We start from the raw sequence: 16,863 nt of genomic DNA on the forward strand, positions 1-16,863 counted from the left end.
TGCTGCTCCTAATCTCTTTCCCCACCTCCCTCTTCCTCTCCTCCAGACCCTTCAGGTTAAAATATTACATTTTTCCAGGTTGGGTGAGATTCACAGCACATCAGATCTCATATCCCAGTAAATGTGGATGTTATGGACAACACTCAATAAAGGTGCCTGGGAGGAAAGCTGGCTCCATCAATTTCCCCTGTTTCTACTCCCTTAGAGATATCCAAACTCAGTGAAGTATCATGCCCAGAGGGGATAAACATGGGACCTAAGTCATTATATTTCACAAGGCAACAGTAACAACACAGATTAGGTCTTTATCTGTGTGCATAAACCCTGCAGGTCTCCACACTGCTCATAAAAACACAAAGGGCTAGCGCTAGTGTGCTGCAGAGATCAATGCGAGCTCTGATTATGAAGGGAAAAAAACAGCAGCTATCTGTCGTTCCACGTATGACTTTCTTCTCTCATTTATACAGAACTTTTAATCCATTATGAATGTATGTATCAATTATGGATGGAGTTAGTCATGTTCAGTGGGCAGCGTTAATGTTGAATTCAGCCTTTTATCTCAGCTCCTTATTGCAATTCAGCAGGGGAATTGTGCAGCGTAGGGGTTGTGTCTTAAACACTCAGCCGTGTTAACCCCGTAAAACTCGTCAAGGGACACAACAGAAGAACTTCACTGGAGGTTCTGGAGGGAGGCGCGTCCCTGGTGTGGGTTGCCATGGCAACAGTGGTACCTGAAGAAGCGGTGGTGTGGTCATAGCACATATGTGGACAAACAGTATGCAGATATGTTAACTACTTCCCGAGATGTATGCGATGTTGTGATATAACACAACCTAAGATGGTGAACATGGTAAATATACCTCTATGGACGGCAATGCCGGCCTGTCTGTATGTCTATTTATGTCATTGCCATGAAACTTTTTATAGACATTCATGGTCCCCGAAGGATGAATCTCAATGACGTTTGTAATCCCCTCTCCACATCACGTTACTGTCAGCCTCAGCTGTACAAATGTTAACATGCTAAACTACGATGGTAAACATCAGACCTGCTTAACATGCAGGTATAATGTTACAGAGCTGCTAGCTGTAGACTCTTTCAGTTTTGTTCAAAGCAGCATCTCACCAACTCTTGTAGCATTGCTTGTATTAGTGCACTCCTCCATAGGCTTGTGTGAAGGAAAACCTCATTATTTCTTATATAGACGGCAGCGTCAGCTCAATTCCCAACCCAGGGAGTGTTTGGTGTGACAGATGAACCTGTACTGAACTCACAGTCACCAGCACTCACTTCAGCCCTGTAATCTGCTAACTCTGCAGAAGATGCAGCACCTCAAGTTATCACCATGATGGAAAAAGAGAAACACATATACAGTACTTAGTACACCAATTACTGTGAGTGTTATTTCCTTCTGAAATTGTCATCTTTCACCTGTAATTCATGTTGATGCTATGTAGATTTTAAATTGTTTATTGTCTTGTACAGTCTGTTGGGATAATGTTGTTTGTTCTAATTCTGAATCCAAGATAAATAAATTATTATTCCGCAATCTTCCATGATTAGTCAGTCTTGGGGCAGTGAAATAAAACACAAATGGGAACATGCTTTAATGTCTTGCTTGCTTTTCATTAAGGACAGAAAACATTGTTACTAATCTTAGTTTCTGGCAGCTTTGACAGAAGCATTATTAATGCAATGCAAAACACCTGTGTAATTAAAAGCACCTGTCTTGTGTTTGCGGTAATACTGAACACAGCAAATGACGCACGTAGGCCTATGTGTGTGTAAAAATACCCAGAAAATAAATCATTCAGTATATTTTTTTCATACTGATGTCTTAATGAGTTCACAGCAAACAAACAGGTTTATTTCACAGTTTTGGTACTTTTATACACTGTATATGGACAGATGTAATATGTTAAAATTTGAAATCAACAGTTTTCTGACAGATGATCTAAACATGCATTACCACAAACCACTATTAAATGTTGTCCCTCCAAAGACCTGAGACTGGTGGTAACATATCATTTCTAATGCCTGCCTGAATCAGGTTTTATGTGCTGTATCCCTTAAACAGAAAGATTCACATACTCTATGTCCTGCGCTTACTGCAGACTGAATTAATTCTTTAGGAGGTGAACGTGTCACCTTCTGTCCACCAGAGGTCAGCAAACATTGGCTAGTTAGTAAAACAATATGCATGTGGACTCACACATTTACCGGATTTGGTTTAAAATCAGTCTGGCGTCTAATCACCTTTATCGTAGTAACAAGAAAATGGGATAAAAGCCTGCATTTGTGCTCAATAACAAGACTATGTAAACTGAGTACAAAGTATTTTATTGTAAATGTTTGAAATACTACAGTACATTTGTGGTTATAGTTCTGACAAAAGGACTAAAGAAAAAAGTAACAAAAATAAATACATCTGCATTGACAGAGATATGTGATGAGCTGGGTTTTGGGAACTCTTTGGGAAGTCCCATATTTTTTATTTGGATTTTTGATTTGACTTAGAAATTGTCTGACTCTACAATATAATGTGTCATCTCGTACTGATTACTACAAAAAGTCAAGTTTTCTTCTTGCCTTCTTACATTATACTGTATTGTCATAGGATGGCTGTGATATTAAAATTCACACTGCATGATGTCTCCTTGTTTTTCAAAGGGCCTGTTAAGAGTTTGAAAGTCCATTTTCATAACAAAATCGTTCCTGTAGTAACATTTCATTTGTTTCAGTGACAGAAATACATGTATACACAGTATCTATGGCATCTCAACCGTGTGCCAATGCAGGAAAGCAGACTGACTTTCAGGGTATCATCGACCACAGAACGAACAGCAATAGATCCAATCAAAAGCTCCATCACCGTCTTTCCACCAATCATTTCATTTCTGTTTAGCGAGAACAGTGGTGGTCACAGCTGAAACTCTACACCTCCAGTGCAGTTATACAGAGGCGCAGTCACTCAACACAGATGACGAGAAACAAGCCTCCAAAGATTGTCATGGTAATAGAGCATGTCAAAAGCATCATCCTCATCATCATCATCATCATCATCATCATCATCATCATCATCATCCACTCATTCACCTCATGTGATGTAGAGCTCTAAGTGTGTTAGAAAATAACCAACAGCCCAGAAAAACAAGCTTTAAAAGACTATTCAAAAGTGTAAAAATCACTTTCTAGCAATAAAAATACTGCTTGTTCCGTTTACATCCCAACATGTGAGTTTCTGTCACTTAAGAAATAGTTTCAGACACAAATTACAAAAACAACAAAAACAGTGGAACAAAGGAAAAACAATGCCAATAGTGTCTTAACAACACAGTACACGGTGTGGTCTGGAAAAATAAGTGAGGGAGAATCCCTCTGAGAAAAAAGTGCCAGAAAGAGTTTATAGTTGATCCTTCATATTGTTTGGTCTGTCCTTGTCGCTTCATTTCAGCAGTGTCCTTCTCTTCCCCAGTCTGTTAAAGCCTGTGTGTGTGTGTGTGTGTGTGTGTGTGTGTGTGTGTGTGTGTGTGTGTGTGTGGGTGAGTGAGGGTGTGTGTTTGTGTGTGTGTGGGTGTGGGTGTGGGTGTGGGTGTGTTTTGGAGAGTTCTGGCAGACTGGAATGTGCAGGGATCTTTGTGTTTTAAGCCAGGGTTCTCTGTCTTGGCTTTATTCTGGGGTAGAGCTGTTAGAGACGACAAGAAGACAAGTCAACACACATTTGTAATTAAATGCTTCGACAAAAATGCAACACCCTCATAATTGCGGTTTGGTGACTCATGACTCACCCCAAGGAGGTTGCGGGGAATGTAACCCTCGGTGTCGCCCATGCGTGCCCACCACCATTCAATCTCGTCCTCGTCTTCTCTGCGGATGATGGTCATGCAGTCTCCCTCGCGGAATGACAGCTCGTCAGGGTTTTCAACATTGTAGTCCCAGAGACCGTAGACCACACCTCTATTCATGATGCCCATCTTCTCTTGCACCCCTGAGGGTAAAGAGATTTAAAATAACAGAGAAATAAAAAGATTTAGTGTTGTGAGTTTTAGTCCAGACAGAAATATTGTCAAAGCACACACAGCATGCATAACATAAAGCAAAACACAAAGAAATGAAAAAGAATAAAACAGCTTTCACTGACCATAAAGGAACTGAGAGCACTGGGTATAGCCCTCCTCCATCTCTTCACATTTATCAGCAGCCGTCTGCATGTCACTGTAAGTCATAGCAAACACTGCTGCGCCAGACTCCACCAGGAACTTGCACACTTGCACATTGTTGCAGGATGCAGCACAGTGAAGAGGCGTCCTATGTTAGAGGGTGGGTGACAAAAGAAAAGGAAGACAAGAACAGAGGAGAAGGGAGAGGTAGATGAGATATGTGCAGAGAAACACTAACTGCTGTAAAGCAAGACTGTCAAAATACTCAATTTAATGACTGGATTTTGGTGAGCATGGCTGGAACCACAACACTACATTCAAGTTTTTTGCTGATAACTGGCTCATACTGCAGGATGGTTCAAATTTGAGTTGAAAAAAATCAGATATATAGACTAATTATAACAGTTGGGACATGTCTGAGGCTCAGATGAAAGAATCCTTCATGAAGCATGTCAGCGGTGAACTTGAACTTACCAGCCGTCACTGTCTGCAGCGTTGACATTGACGCCAAACTGAACCAAAAACTTGACAATCTCTGTATGTCCGGCACAGACAGCATTGTGTAGAGCAGTGATGCCTTCGTCGTTGGGCTGGCTGGGATCCTCCACCTGTGATTGAGAAATTACATGAGAAGAAATACAATGACTACTTATAGAAATGTTTGAACTAAACGTCTATGATACATTGGTAGCCAACTAACAAAGAAACCATATTTAGCAAATGTTTCATGAGGAGAAAATGTCTTACTTCATAGATGATTCTCTGGACCAGGTCAAACTCTCCCTCCAGAGACGAGTCCAGCAGCAGAGCCAGTGGGTTGAACTTCACTCTCATGCTGTGATCGATGCGTTCAGAGCCAGGTTTGCGCAAGTTGGTTCTCTTTCCCTACAGACACAATCATGATCGTCTGTCACACAAATGCTCTTAAACGGCCATTACAACACGGGGAAGACAAATGTAAATTTAAGATGGGAGGCTGCAGAGTCTCATCCTAAGGTCTGTCCTGCTGAGAAGGAAACGTCCACTCGCTGCTGTGTTCAATCTGGACTGAAAGCAGAGGAGGGACTTGTTTTCCAGCTCTAAGTGCATTGCTAATCCAGTTTATCGGCACAAGCTGTAAGAAACACATTTGTTTCTCTAAAACCATGATTATGCAACCAAAGGGGTCTTAAATGGACTTGACAAAAGGAGGGAACCAAGGGGGAAAATGGGTCATAATACGGATTTGTCACTGGTTCGCCCTTTTGGGGTAAAACCTGCCGTCTCACCATGAAAACTACTTAAGAGGTTTCACTAAGAGCTTAACAACAAGAACATGTAAACTGGTGTTTATTTCCAGCACAGAATGCGTCTAAGTAAATAGGGGGAAAGTAGGGTGGGTATCCGCTTAGTGCAAGCAGAATAAGGTCCATTTTCCTCCACAAACAAAAGAAGTACTTGACAGGGATTATTTCATTATATAACATTATACCAGGTCACTGCTGTTAACCAGCAGGCCATTAAAAAGTGGAACCTGGACTACCTGTAACTCATGACTGAACATGAACGAACAAACATGTGAGGGGATTTAAAAACACATGTAGTACAAAAGCAGACAAGGGAAATATATAGCCATAAAACAACACAAACAATGCAACTAGGGGCCACATAATAGTTGTCATTCAGTAGTTTAAGGAGGTGATCATACCGGTGGCAGAGTGACCTGGCCCGTGACCTCAGGTGCCTTCATGTTAAAGGTGTCCTCTCCCAAGCTGTCATGCTCTGCTCCACTGGGGTATGGGGGTGGTGGGTAGGGAGGGAACTCCTCAAGGAAGCCTTCTGGAGGTGGAGGGGGCAGGTTGGGCATTATGTCATCCAAGCCAGCAGGGGGTGGTGGCGGGAAAAGAGCGTCATCCGGCCTGGGGGCTGGGTGGGATGGTGGAGGAGGGGGGATAATGTGCTCACTCTCCGGGATGGCTGAAGGTGGTTTGGTCTGTTCAGTGGGGGGCGGAACGGGGACATTAGCACCTGGGGTGTGAGACGGGAGCTGTCCTCCCTCGGGAATCTGTCCCGGCTCTGATGGGTGGTTCTCTGCACCACTCAGGGGGCTTGGAACATGTGGCCCCACAGATCCATCCGCCGCTTTCTCTGCTTCCCCAGCATAGGTGGGAGTGGTGGGTGTAGTCACAGTGGTCTCCATAGCTGCTAGTGTGGTCTTCTGGTAGAGGAGTTTCTGAATGTTGGGCCCTGCTGGACCCTCCGGTTCAGTGATGGAGCTGCGTTTCTTCAGGGGCCTTGGGGCATTGTACAGCTTCTTTCTTAGTGCTTCCAGGTCACCATCACTTTGATGCCTATAGGGGTTGGAAATGAAGGGAAGCAACTTGGTAGGGCTGAGGGGGCGGGGGATGCGCTCAGTTTCTGGTTGGGGGCCCTCAGGCGGGCTGGGACCCACCGTGTTGGCTCCATTGTGGTCTACCTCAGTTTCTGGGGCAGGGGAGCGGCGGTCCAGGTAAGGGTTGTCTGGATGTAGAGAGCCTCCACTTGGGATCACCGGTTTACCGTATACTACAAACAAAGACAGGAAACAAGCGTTAAGATTGTCTGCAGAGATAATACCACTACCACATTAATAACCTAAGACTGACCCTTTGTTCTCGATCACTTACTGTATAAACTACTTAATTTCACTTATGACTCACTCAAATTATGACTCACAAAAGCACAAAGCAAAGTATTATAGTTTGATAACTACAAGATGGAGTCACGCAGCCTTAAACTTGTGATGATAAAACGAAAATGATCATGCTAAATAATAGTTAGATACTTGATTTAACCCTGCCACCTGAACCAGTCTGAGAAAGTAGAATGAGGTTCTGAGAGAGAGCATTTTGCACTTTATCACTGTTACAAGAAGAGATTCTTTCCATCAAGATGCTACTTGTGTTTTTCTGTTTGTATAGAAATCTGCTTGTACCTGTTTCTAAACCTGCTGCTAAGACAGTTTTATATTAAATATAAATTACTGCTTCAAGGCAACATTGGTCAAGAATGTTCACCTGATAGGAACATCAATTATGGATTGGCTTGAGATACTGTTTTGGTAAAATTTGAACTGAAGCCAAGATGTTGAGTGTTGCACACATATATGCCAATGACTGCTCATGTTAAAATCATAAAAGTATAATGTTTTGTTTTTTTATACATGAAACACCAGGTCAGTCTAATAATATAATATAATAACTATATTATACTGGGTCTATTACATTTAAAAAAACAATATTCTGTTCATTTTACAGAACTAGCGTGGATTACATGGAAACCTCACAGATTCAGATTCGGAGAAGGACAAAAATTTGTTCCATTTAATTTCCACAATTCCAGTAAGAAGCAGCAGGTACAGCTGCCTGTAACTGTATTTATATAGGGAGGATATAACAGATGGCTTAGCCTCTCTAGATGCCCCTCAGGTCAGTGGCGTGTGAATATTCTCTTGCTGAATATGCTGAAGAAAACAGCAGTGATGATTTACCTTACAGTGAATATATATCGAGCAACACTACGCTACTACTTGTTTAGGTCTTGACTATTCTGTTAAATTTGATTTACCTTGTTTTTTACTCCAGATTATAATTATTATATAATATTCATTACAATGAAAAGGATACTTTATTCATTAAATGTGTACAGTTACCATTTGAGTTTGTGTGTTCCATTATATTTATGTCTGATTTAAGTACGCATTTGTATTTCTAAATGTAATCTATCTAAATGCTGTGTGTAAGCAGAGCTTTACTGGATATTCTTACCACTGATAAATCCATTGGTGCGGCTCTGGGACCTGTTGAGAGCGCCCTGCACACCAGGCTGGAAGGGCTTCGCTGAGCCAGGCTGCTGCGTGTACATGGAGTAAATGGAGCTGGCCGCTAAGGTCTGGGGCTTACTCAGGCTGGAGTCTTTGGATGAGGGCAGCTCTGGGGTGAAGGGCCGTACTGTGGCTGCGGGTGGAGTGTCCTGCTTGGAGGGTAGTGGGAGTGTCTGGCTCTGTGAGGGTGGGAGAGGGCTGCGGCCCTGGGCCGCCTGGGGCTGCTGGCTGTGGGGCTTGGCCTTAGGAAAGGTGCCTGTGTTGAGGCCTTGTTTGCTGTAGGGCACAATGCTAGGGCCTTTCGGTTTGGTGGGGACAGGAGGAGGCACCTTGACTGGAGCCTTGGGAGCAGACTGGAGAGATGAGAGGGCAGAGATATCAAATTAGATACCGGGCTGTATGCCTGCTGGTAATCTCACTTTTTTTTTCTCCTGTTGGGATGTAAGGAGTGTGTTTTCATTCCCTCTCACCTGAGCATCCCTGACCAGGTCATCGCTGCTCTGGTTTTTACGGAGGGAGGTGGTGGGAGCCTCCGTTGGCTCAAACATGGAAAATGGACGCACCTTCCTGTCCCTCTTCAGTTCCGTCTCATCTATCCGCAGACCACATGTAAAGCAGTTATCAGTTTCGTCTCATGTTCAGACACAGTGTGATTCATGAAAAGGCAGAACAGCTCCTTTAGAAGCTTATCAACAGTTACTATTTTCATAATTGCAGGAAGGGATTGCAGGAAAGTTTCTGTGGAGATGCTGCATGTGCGTGTGTGTCTCTTACCTTGTTCTGTGTTCGAGTTGGATTGAGACGTCATTCGTGGCAGTGTTGAAGCTGGACCATGACCATTGGTGTTGGATTCTGGACCTGAAGAGCCCCAGTCTGCCAGCTTGGATGGCTGAAGGCCTGGAGGTCCCCCAGAAGAGGAGGAAGAAAGGAAAAAAAAGAGAGAGAGAGGCAGGGAGTGCTAAATAAAGATAAAACAAAGCACCAATACACATAGTGGAAACTAGCTTCAGTTATCATTCATCTGGATGAACACAAAGTGTTATGTGTGCTAGAGTCACTCAGAGCAAACATTTACAGATTTCTGAAAGAAAAAGCAGTGAATGTTGTTTTTTGCCTTCCTCGTTACTCATCATTTGTTTTTTTTTTGGTTGACTGACTAAGACCCAGCCAGTGGCCATGCATGTCCGCAGACATCCACAGTCAGATAAGCCACAAAAGCATGAGGCTCTTGCAACTAGCAAGATTAGCATCACATCAAAAATGCTAAAACATGAGGTTTTCCATCACAGTGCCTGAAGACTGTAGTTAAATGTTCCCTCTCAAGAGGTGTTGTAGAAATATGCCAACACACACAGATTTTGCAAATAAGAACTGACTGGTTTGGTCAGAATCCACACAGAATGTCAGTTCAGCTGAAGGTTATGTGTTTGTTCCAACTGACCCATTTAGAGCGGCAGAAAAATAACTGAGAAGAAAGCTCAACAAACACGCTTCAGCAAATAGCAGCAAAACAAGCAAACAGTACCAAAGATCCAGCTAAGAAATGACGAGAATATCTTATCTTTTCATCTTTGTCAGTGAGAATCATTCTCCTGAAAAATAAACACATCGAAACAAAGCTGCTGAGAAGCGCACACGCACGCACACAAACACAAGTGTGTACCTTTTCTCTTAGCCCGCAGCTCTTTCAGAGGCTTAAACAAGAACATGGCTTCTGAGGAAGATGCATTCAAAAGACAAGAAAAAAAAAGTAGCCTTAGAGCTCCAGATCTCCCTTTGCTCTAGACATGCTGCTGGCCGGGCCCAGGCAGGGGCCCCCTTGAGGGGCCACACAGAGACCAGTTCGACCCCCGGGAGCCTGCCTGATACTATGCAGAATGTCCCTGCTAGAAAGGAACTAGGAATCTGTGTGTACTAAGAGCAGATTCATCTGCATCCCCGCCCATCCCTATCTCTCTTCTTCCCATACTGCAAATCAACTCAGCATGCAGAAATAATTGCGTGCAACATCGTGACAGACCGGGAAAAGCCTGTTACTTTTACTTCTTGTGTAAGGAATTGCTTCAAGTAGGAAAACATGAGCTGATGAGGAGGTGAGAGAGGGAAATGGGGTGGGGGTGGGGGTCCCTTCTGCTGTTGTTTTGTAATGACTAATTTTGGTGTCGGATCATTCATTTTTAATAACCTGAAGCACACTGCTGGCCCACTATCCACTGGGGGACTGATTTAGGGCTAAGAGAGTGAGTCTCGAGATGGAGCGTGTGAGAAAGAATTCCTGTGTAGAGAACTGCGAAAAGAAGATCTTTAAATGGGATATGTAGCTCAGGTCCGTCATTGGTTTGGCCATACTTTGTTCCCCTCCATTACACAGCACACATGCTGCTGCAGTCTGTGGGGAGAGGGTGCTGGTGCAACAACAGCTTACAACTTTATTTGGTCTTATTTTATCGTGCAATGAAGTTGTTTCTATAAAACTAACTTTTAGATTAAGTCTTTTTCATGTTTCAAGTCTGGAGTTTGCATCAGGAGTTCTCATAAACAATCAGGACTGGTTGAAATATCTTTCTGTCTCTCTCTGTAAATCAAAGTTCACCAGCGGATTGTTTTGATTATAAGGGCCAAGATGTTGAGTATGAATATGGACCAAGTGGCAAAGACAATTGTTAAATGCTGAGAGCTCGAATATGACTAGTCAGCATTAACTTGAAACCTCTGGTAATTTGCCTGTGCATAAATAAATGCCTAAGACTAGTGTAGTGTAAGCTCATATGAGGAGTGGCACAAAGAGACATATACCATAGCTGGTTCACTCACTGCAAAGCATATCAAAAGTTTATCAGAAAATATCAGGAGAGTGAAACAAAAGATTGCGATAGGCTCAGCAGTAAAAGGTCACAACACACCATCCAGGAGGTAACTAGCTACCTTCTGAGCTCAGAGTGACATCGCAACCAGCAGGTGTTCCAGTTTCCTCTGCTCCTGCTGGAGGCAGGACAGTCTAATCACATGTCAATTAAAAAAAAAAAAAAAAAACCATACCCAACTCCATGATGACATGACACAAAGAATCACAGGAAACAGTAACTGAGAGCTTCTAGAAGTTGAGGACTCTCTACAAATGGTTTCCTTATATTTTTGTGATCTGACAGTTTAAGCTTCATCTCTGAACTCTGCTGCTGAGTGAGCTGTTGCAGACTCAGCAATTGCCAAATTTAGCTGACTAACTTCTATCTAAAATGACAGAAGGGACAAAGTGAAGGCCTGCTGCCAAGTCGGCCGCGGCAGAGATCTGAGTCACGGTCAGAAAGGAAAAGGCTTGAATTAAGAGGTGAAAGGCTGCAGGCGGTGCGCTGCCTCTGGCTGCTCACCTGTGCCAGCCTTGCTCTGGGGGTCGTGGGCTGGAAGGGTGGCAGTGCCGTCAGGGTAGGCTGGTTTTACGAGCAGGTCGTGCCTCACTGGGCCCCGGGGCATGGTGGATGACTGGATGTATGGGCCGACCGCTGCCACGCGAGACGGACCTGACTGCTGTCCGGCTTGGCCATCGGAGGGCAGCTATACAGTGAAAGGGTAAGAGAGAGAGAGAGAGAGAGAAAAACAGGAGGCTGTTTAAGTAGAAAAGGTCAGGGAGAGTAATTTAAAATATCTTGTATTACAGTAGTAGACAGCAGAGCGAGATACACTATTCAAACACAGATGACAAAATAGTAACCAAATCTTTATCTGATGTTTTGGTTATGATACAAAAACAAAAAAAAAATGTCTGATGGGTGAAAATTGGTGAAACAACTTAAATGTCCTTATATCCTTGCCACAAGAGAGGGAATAATGTAGACTTTGGCCTGAGGGTGGCACCAGAGTGGGTCACACTCACTCCAAAGGATTTATTCTGGTTAGAATGGAAGTGCTTTTGTTAGACAGTCTTTTCTGACCTGTGGGTGGTGCTAGCAGAATGGTCATTACAGTGAGACCCTCACTGAGTGTTTTTTCTTTAGGGGTAATGTCTTGAAGTGAAGACTGGAATAAGTGGAAATTTAGACTTGCTGATGGGGGCTTGGTGATAATTCCGGGGATCAAAGTAGATAGAATTAACTCTCTGAGGACCATGAGTGTCTATAAGTACGACAACTTTGCAATCCACCAAGCAGATATTTTACACTGCATCAAAATATTAGAATGACAAAAATCACCATCTTCTGAGCTGTCTTGAACCACTTGCTCTTTGATTTAGGTTTCTTAACAAGCACTCAGTTTATTTGCTACTAAATAACTACACTGCTTCAAGAAAACATTTCAGTTACAGCTACATATTAAAGATTCATAATATATTCAAACCCTCTTACTTTAACAGTGCTTTAAAAATATATGTTGTCATGGAACATCATGCAGTTTTAATCTATAGTAATTTTAAAGCAGCGAGGATAGACGTAGACTCAATTATTAAAAACCTGAAGATATTAACTCCTATCATAGATATAGCATTTTTCAGAAGAAATTAAATGCCTCTGTGCTTTCAAACTCAACAAACAGGCTGACTGAACATTCACTAAAAACTGGGATTGAACCATCTTTCAAAATATAGTTCAGCCCCTGGACAAAAAACACATTCTACAGCTGACGAAATCATGACAAGTTGTCCATTTAAAACAAGATGAACATGGCTCAGTTTGTCCATCCAGGGTCTGAAGCAAAGAAAAGGCACTAATGGAATCTGATGTACCAAGTCACACACACAAGAGATCAGATCAGACAGAAAAGAAACACATACTGTATGTTCAGCTCTGATACTAGTTTAGTTACCTGGAGATGAGTGTCTTTTGAAGCCCTCTCTTTACCAGGATAGCCATTCTTGAAAAAACAAAAGCACAAACATGCAACAGCAGTTCAAAATACCAAAATAGCCCCTTCTTTAGAATCTAATATTGGCCTTTTCCAAGTGTTTCCTGACTAAGACGGTGTGCAGTGACTCTACGCTGGCAGCTCTCAGACTACCTCACTTCAGTCAGTATGGTTATACGTGCCTGTTGGGTGATGTCAGCCAGACACTTGCTGTTTGGTTGGAGGAGAGAGCAGCTTGGATGGAGTGTGTCTTTGTGCTGGTGTGAAAAAGGTCTACTCATTATGATTCCGGGCAGGGTGTGAGGAGATCACTTCCTCACTAGGGCCTATTCAGGCCTTCATCTCTAACACGCACACATGCGCACACAAACACACATGCAAACACCTTTCTCTGCTCTGTTCCTACTTTATTACACATGTCAACGGGACATCAAAAGAGAAGTTGGGTTTCTTTAAATTGGATTAGGATGCAAGTTGCTCATTAATCTAAAAGGCTCTCAGCAGAGCTTCAGAGGAATATGTTAAATCTCCATTTTAACATTTATTATTTATGTTCTAACTTATAGGCCACTTAAAATCTTATACACTGCATTTGCTTAGTAAATCTTGCATGCTGTAAGGAGAATATTGTTTGTACCTACAACACAAAAAAAACATTTTTAATGTCACTTAATAGAAAGTAATGGATCAGCATTAAATAATGAAAAACAATCTTTGTGGTTAATTGGTTGCATGTTAATTTGGTTTAAAGAATGAAAGTTAATGATGAAAGCCAATGAAGCACCCTAATTATGTCTGAGACGAAGTTGAACTGATCAGGAAAACATGATTAAAGAAATTACTGCATTGAGGACAGAGTAAAATGGCTCATGTTATTTAAGATGGTGAAGACCTAAAATCATTCATCATCTAATCAAAATGATTGTGGTTTCTTATTCCTTGCTCTCTCTACACCAGCTTTCAACCTCAAGCAGTGAGCATGTTCCTTGTCCGTCCTCACAGTCTGTTTCATAGACGAGTCTGTTGACTCTTATTTACAGTCCCATGGCAACCTGTGTTCAAAACAACTCCTGCAAAGGGGAGACAGGAGCAGAGGAGCGGAGTAGAAGGGAGACACCAGGCAGCGAGCTCAGAGCCAAGCCTTCACACCCATAACAGCTTGTACAAAGACTGTATTATTCAGCCTGCTAATTTCTAATACTCACTGAATCCTGTCATGTATTCTTTCATAAAGTGTGTTTTGAAAAACTAGCGTTTTTCATTGTAATGGTTGTTTATCTTTCGTAAACTGGTTATTCTTCTTTTCCTGTTTCTGTCAAGAGTGCAGCCAGAGAAGATAGCATCTCCCCTGACATTCCTGCCTGTCAGCCTGCGCTTATTACTCCTCTCTCATCTTCAGGAGTTGTTTCTGCCAAATGGGACTGAAAGCACAACTGAGTGAAGAAGTGGGAGTGTAAACTCAGATGCCACTCTGTGACATGATCACAACAATGATCAGTCCCCACCAGCTTTTTCAGACAGTGAGAGATCAAAGGAAGGGAAAAAGACCAATAGGACCAGACTCCTTCGAGTGAGGAGGTCACTATGATTTCCCACACAGAGGACCTCAAACCATTCCTATCAGTTGTTTGCAGATAGGAATAGCTGTGGCCTGACAAATTATGATCAAGTCACCGTAACAATTAAAGCTAAGTTAATGTCTTTGACAAAAATATAAAAGAAACTACTTGAGGGGGTTCTGTGAAAGCATTTATGTTGTGTCGTGATAATGCTTACAGGCAGGTTCTCCTTCTGCTGCAGTGCTGCCTTCTTCTTCCAAAGCCGATCTCGGAGCTCACTGATCCGTTTGTCCATAGAAGCCACCTCCAGGTTGCGCTTGTTCAGGCTCTCTCTCTGCTGCTGCAGCTTTGAGTTTTGATCCTGGTTGAGCTTGTTCCTCAGCTGACCACCGAGAAGGACAACACAAAAGGATGAAGAGAAGACATGGTTCAACATTTGTATTCATTTAAAAACAAACTCAGGGGCTCAGTTTTCTTCAGGTGTTGAATTTCATTTTGTAAATCTTATTTCCACACACCTGTAGCTCCTTGTAGAGGCGGTCTAGTTCAGCTACAGAGCTCTGGGTGTCATGGAAGTTGTCCATTTTGCCATTTTTGAGCAACTCCAGTTGTCGGTTGAGCTCCTCCACCTTGGACGCAGCCATTACTAGTTCTCTCTGCTTCTGCTGGAACAGGTTGTTCATCTGCTCGATCTCCTCCACTGGAGAGGGGTGAGGAGGAGTGGGTGATGGAGAGAGGGAATAACAGGTAGAGAGAAGGTGTGTCAAGATGATGGAGGCAGGGAGGTGAGAAGAACATCAAGAAGACAGTCTGCTGTGCTTCCAGTCATGCATTCATTCCTCAAGTCCATGAGCTTACCCAGTTTGCCATTGCTGAGGCGCTTCTGCTCCACCTGGCCCTTGAGGGCCCGGACCTTCTTAAGCCGGGTTTCCTGGTTCTCGATGTTCTCTCGGAGGCGCTGCAGTTTCTCCTGCTCAGAGGCCTGCTGCTGTTGACGTTGCTCCTGCTGCTTCAAGTAGCGCAACCGCTGCTCCTGGAAACAAAACAGAAACAGAAACAAAATTAAACAAATACATTCCTGTTAACATCCATTTATGAGTAATCCATGGCTGGGTATCCTTTCCTCACATTTTGTATCAGCATGCCTGGTTAAATAAGGGTTAGAAAAACGTTCTGTGGGGCTTAACTTTCAAAATCAAGTCAGTCTTGAACTATGATGCATGTGCTACATGCATGACAAAGCTCTCCCTAACAGGTTGTAAGATTAGTGCAACACAGTCTCTATCAGGAACTGTTGCATGTGATATGTGCTTATGGTAATGCCTGTTTGCTCACTTGGCTTGTATGCAAGTGTACAGGACTGCTTGACGTTACATTCCTTGGCTTGCTACATTATCCTCAGGCATACACACAGTCCAGAAGTTGCTTGAATGCTAAAGGGGGTCAAGGACAAAGGTGAAGCCTGCAGGGCATATTTGGGTAGGGAAACAAATAGAAAGGCATAATTTAGGCGTTTTAAAGTTAAGTTAATAGAGACAATATAACTGGGTCAGAACGTAAACATTTTAAGGTGCCTTCAGTGAGAACCAAAAAAAAATGTGTTGGAGGAAAAATGATCAGCCAAGAATTTCATTATATCGCGCCTGTTTTCTCAAGTGAGAAAGAAGTCCGAAGCAAGAGAAAAGAGAACTTCAAATTCCAAATGAGTCTTGCACAGTGAGAATCCAAGGCAGGCAGCTGTCTCAGGCTTCTCAAATTATAAGTACTACACCTGCAGCAATCCACAATTCATCTCACCTGTCACAACCTCCACAAGCATCAATCTCCCGACATTTCCATTAGAGCACTATCCTTGATGTAGTACCTTTGTTTTGTGTACCATCTCCCCACTTTCTCCCAATAACATGCTCCTTATTACTGCTCCATTATTTCGACTGTCCTCCTCTGACTTTTACTTTCATCTCAACCACTTAACCTCTTCATCCCCTGTATCCACCCATCTCTCTCTCAGTTCCCCTTCTCTCCTTTCATCTTGCACTTCTTCTTTATGCACCTTGGAAGCGAGGAGCTGTTGCTGAGCCTCTATCTGTTGTTGTTGTCTGGCAGCCATCTCTTGTAGTTCGGCCAGTGTCATGTCCATGCGGGGTGTCGCCACCTGGGAAGGGAGAAATAGATGGACAAAGGACAAAAGAAAACACATTCAGAAAAACAAAAGCAACTAACCCTTTGTTTTTCAAAAGCCACACACTTGTAGGGAGATTGGTGGATCATTGAAATCCTTTTACCTTCCTATTCAAACACTCAAATGAGGATAAAAGTGGGCCTTTTTGTGATTTCAGGGCTCATAGTACAATATTTGTTTCCCAGAAGGTGACATTCTTAACTTAACAATTGTATATACAGTCCATGTTATGATGCATTGCATGCATGCTTTATTTGCATTTATACACTATATGATGTTTTTGA

The 16,863-nt window shown here is 42.8% G+C and overlaps 1 protein-coding gene across 3 annotated transcripts in view; it reads right to left on the reverse strand.

Annotated features, from left to right (window-relative positions):
- Positions 1–2,324: 2,324 nt before the first annotated feature.
- The window catches only part of tp53bp2a (tumor protein p53 binding protein, 2a), a 29,254-nt gene continuing 14,715 nt past the window's right edge, over positions 2,325–16,863 (reverse strand). For 2 of the 3 annotated variants that reach the window (XM_041947173.1, XM_041947174.1), the window contains exons 6-20: positions 16,451–16,552; positions 15,256–15,430; positions 14,916–15,097; positions 14,615–14,779; positions 12,800–12,847; positions 11,371–11,554; positions 8,777–8,899; positions 8,473–8,594; positions 7,947–8,355; positions 5,849–6,705; positions 4,909–5,046; positions 4,636–4,769; positions 4,143–4,309; positions 3,790–3,989; positions 2,325–3,686 (exon numbers count right to left, since the gene is read on the reverse strand). In XM_041947173.1, coding sequence (XP_041803107.1) covers positions 3,645–3,686; positions 3,790–3,989; positions 4,143–4,309; positions 4,636–4,769; positions 4,909–5,046; positions 5,849–6,705; positions 7,947–8,355; positions 8,473–8,594; positions 8,777–8,899; positions 11,371–11,554; positions 12,800–12,847; positions 14,615–14,779; positions 14,916–15,097; positions 15,256–15,430; positions 16,451–16,552 — 3,048 coding nt within the window. In that variant the 3' untranslated portion in view covers positions 2,325–3,644. The remainder of the gene's footprint in view (positions 3,687–3,789; positions 3,990–4,142; positions 4,310–4,635; positions 4,770–4,908; positions 5,047–5,848; positions 6,706–7,946; positions 8,356–8,472; positions 8,595–8,776; positions 8,900–11,370; positions 11,555–12,799; positions 12,848–14,614; positions 14,780–14,915; positions 15,098–15,255; positions 15,431–16,450; positions 16,553–16,863) is intronic. The other variant, XM_041947176.1, reaches the window with a different exon arrangement.

The sequence above is a fragment of the Chelmon rostratus genome, chromosome 11 (genome assembly GCF_017976325.1).
Source record: "Chelmon rostratus isolate fCheRos1 chromosome 11, fCheRos1.pri, whole genome shotgun sequence".
Taxonomy (NCBI): Eukaryota; Metazoa; Chordata; class Actinopteri; order Chaetodontiformes; family Chaetodontidae; genus Chelmon; species Chelmon rostratus.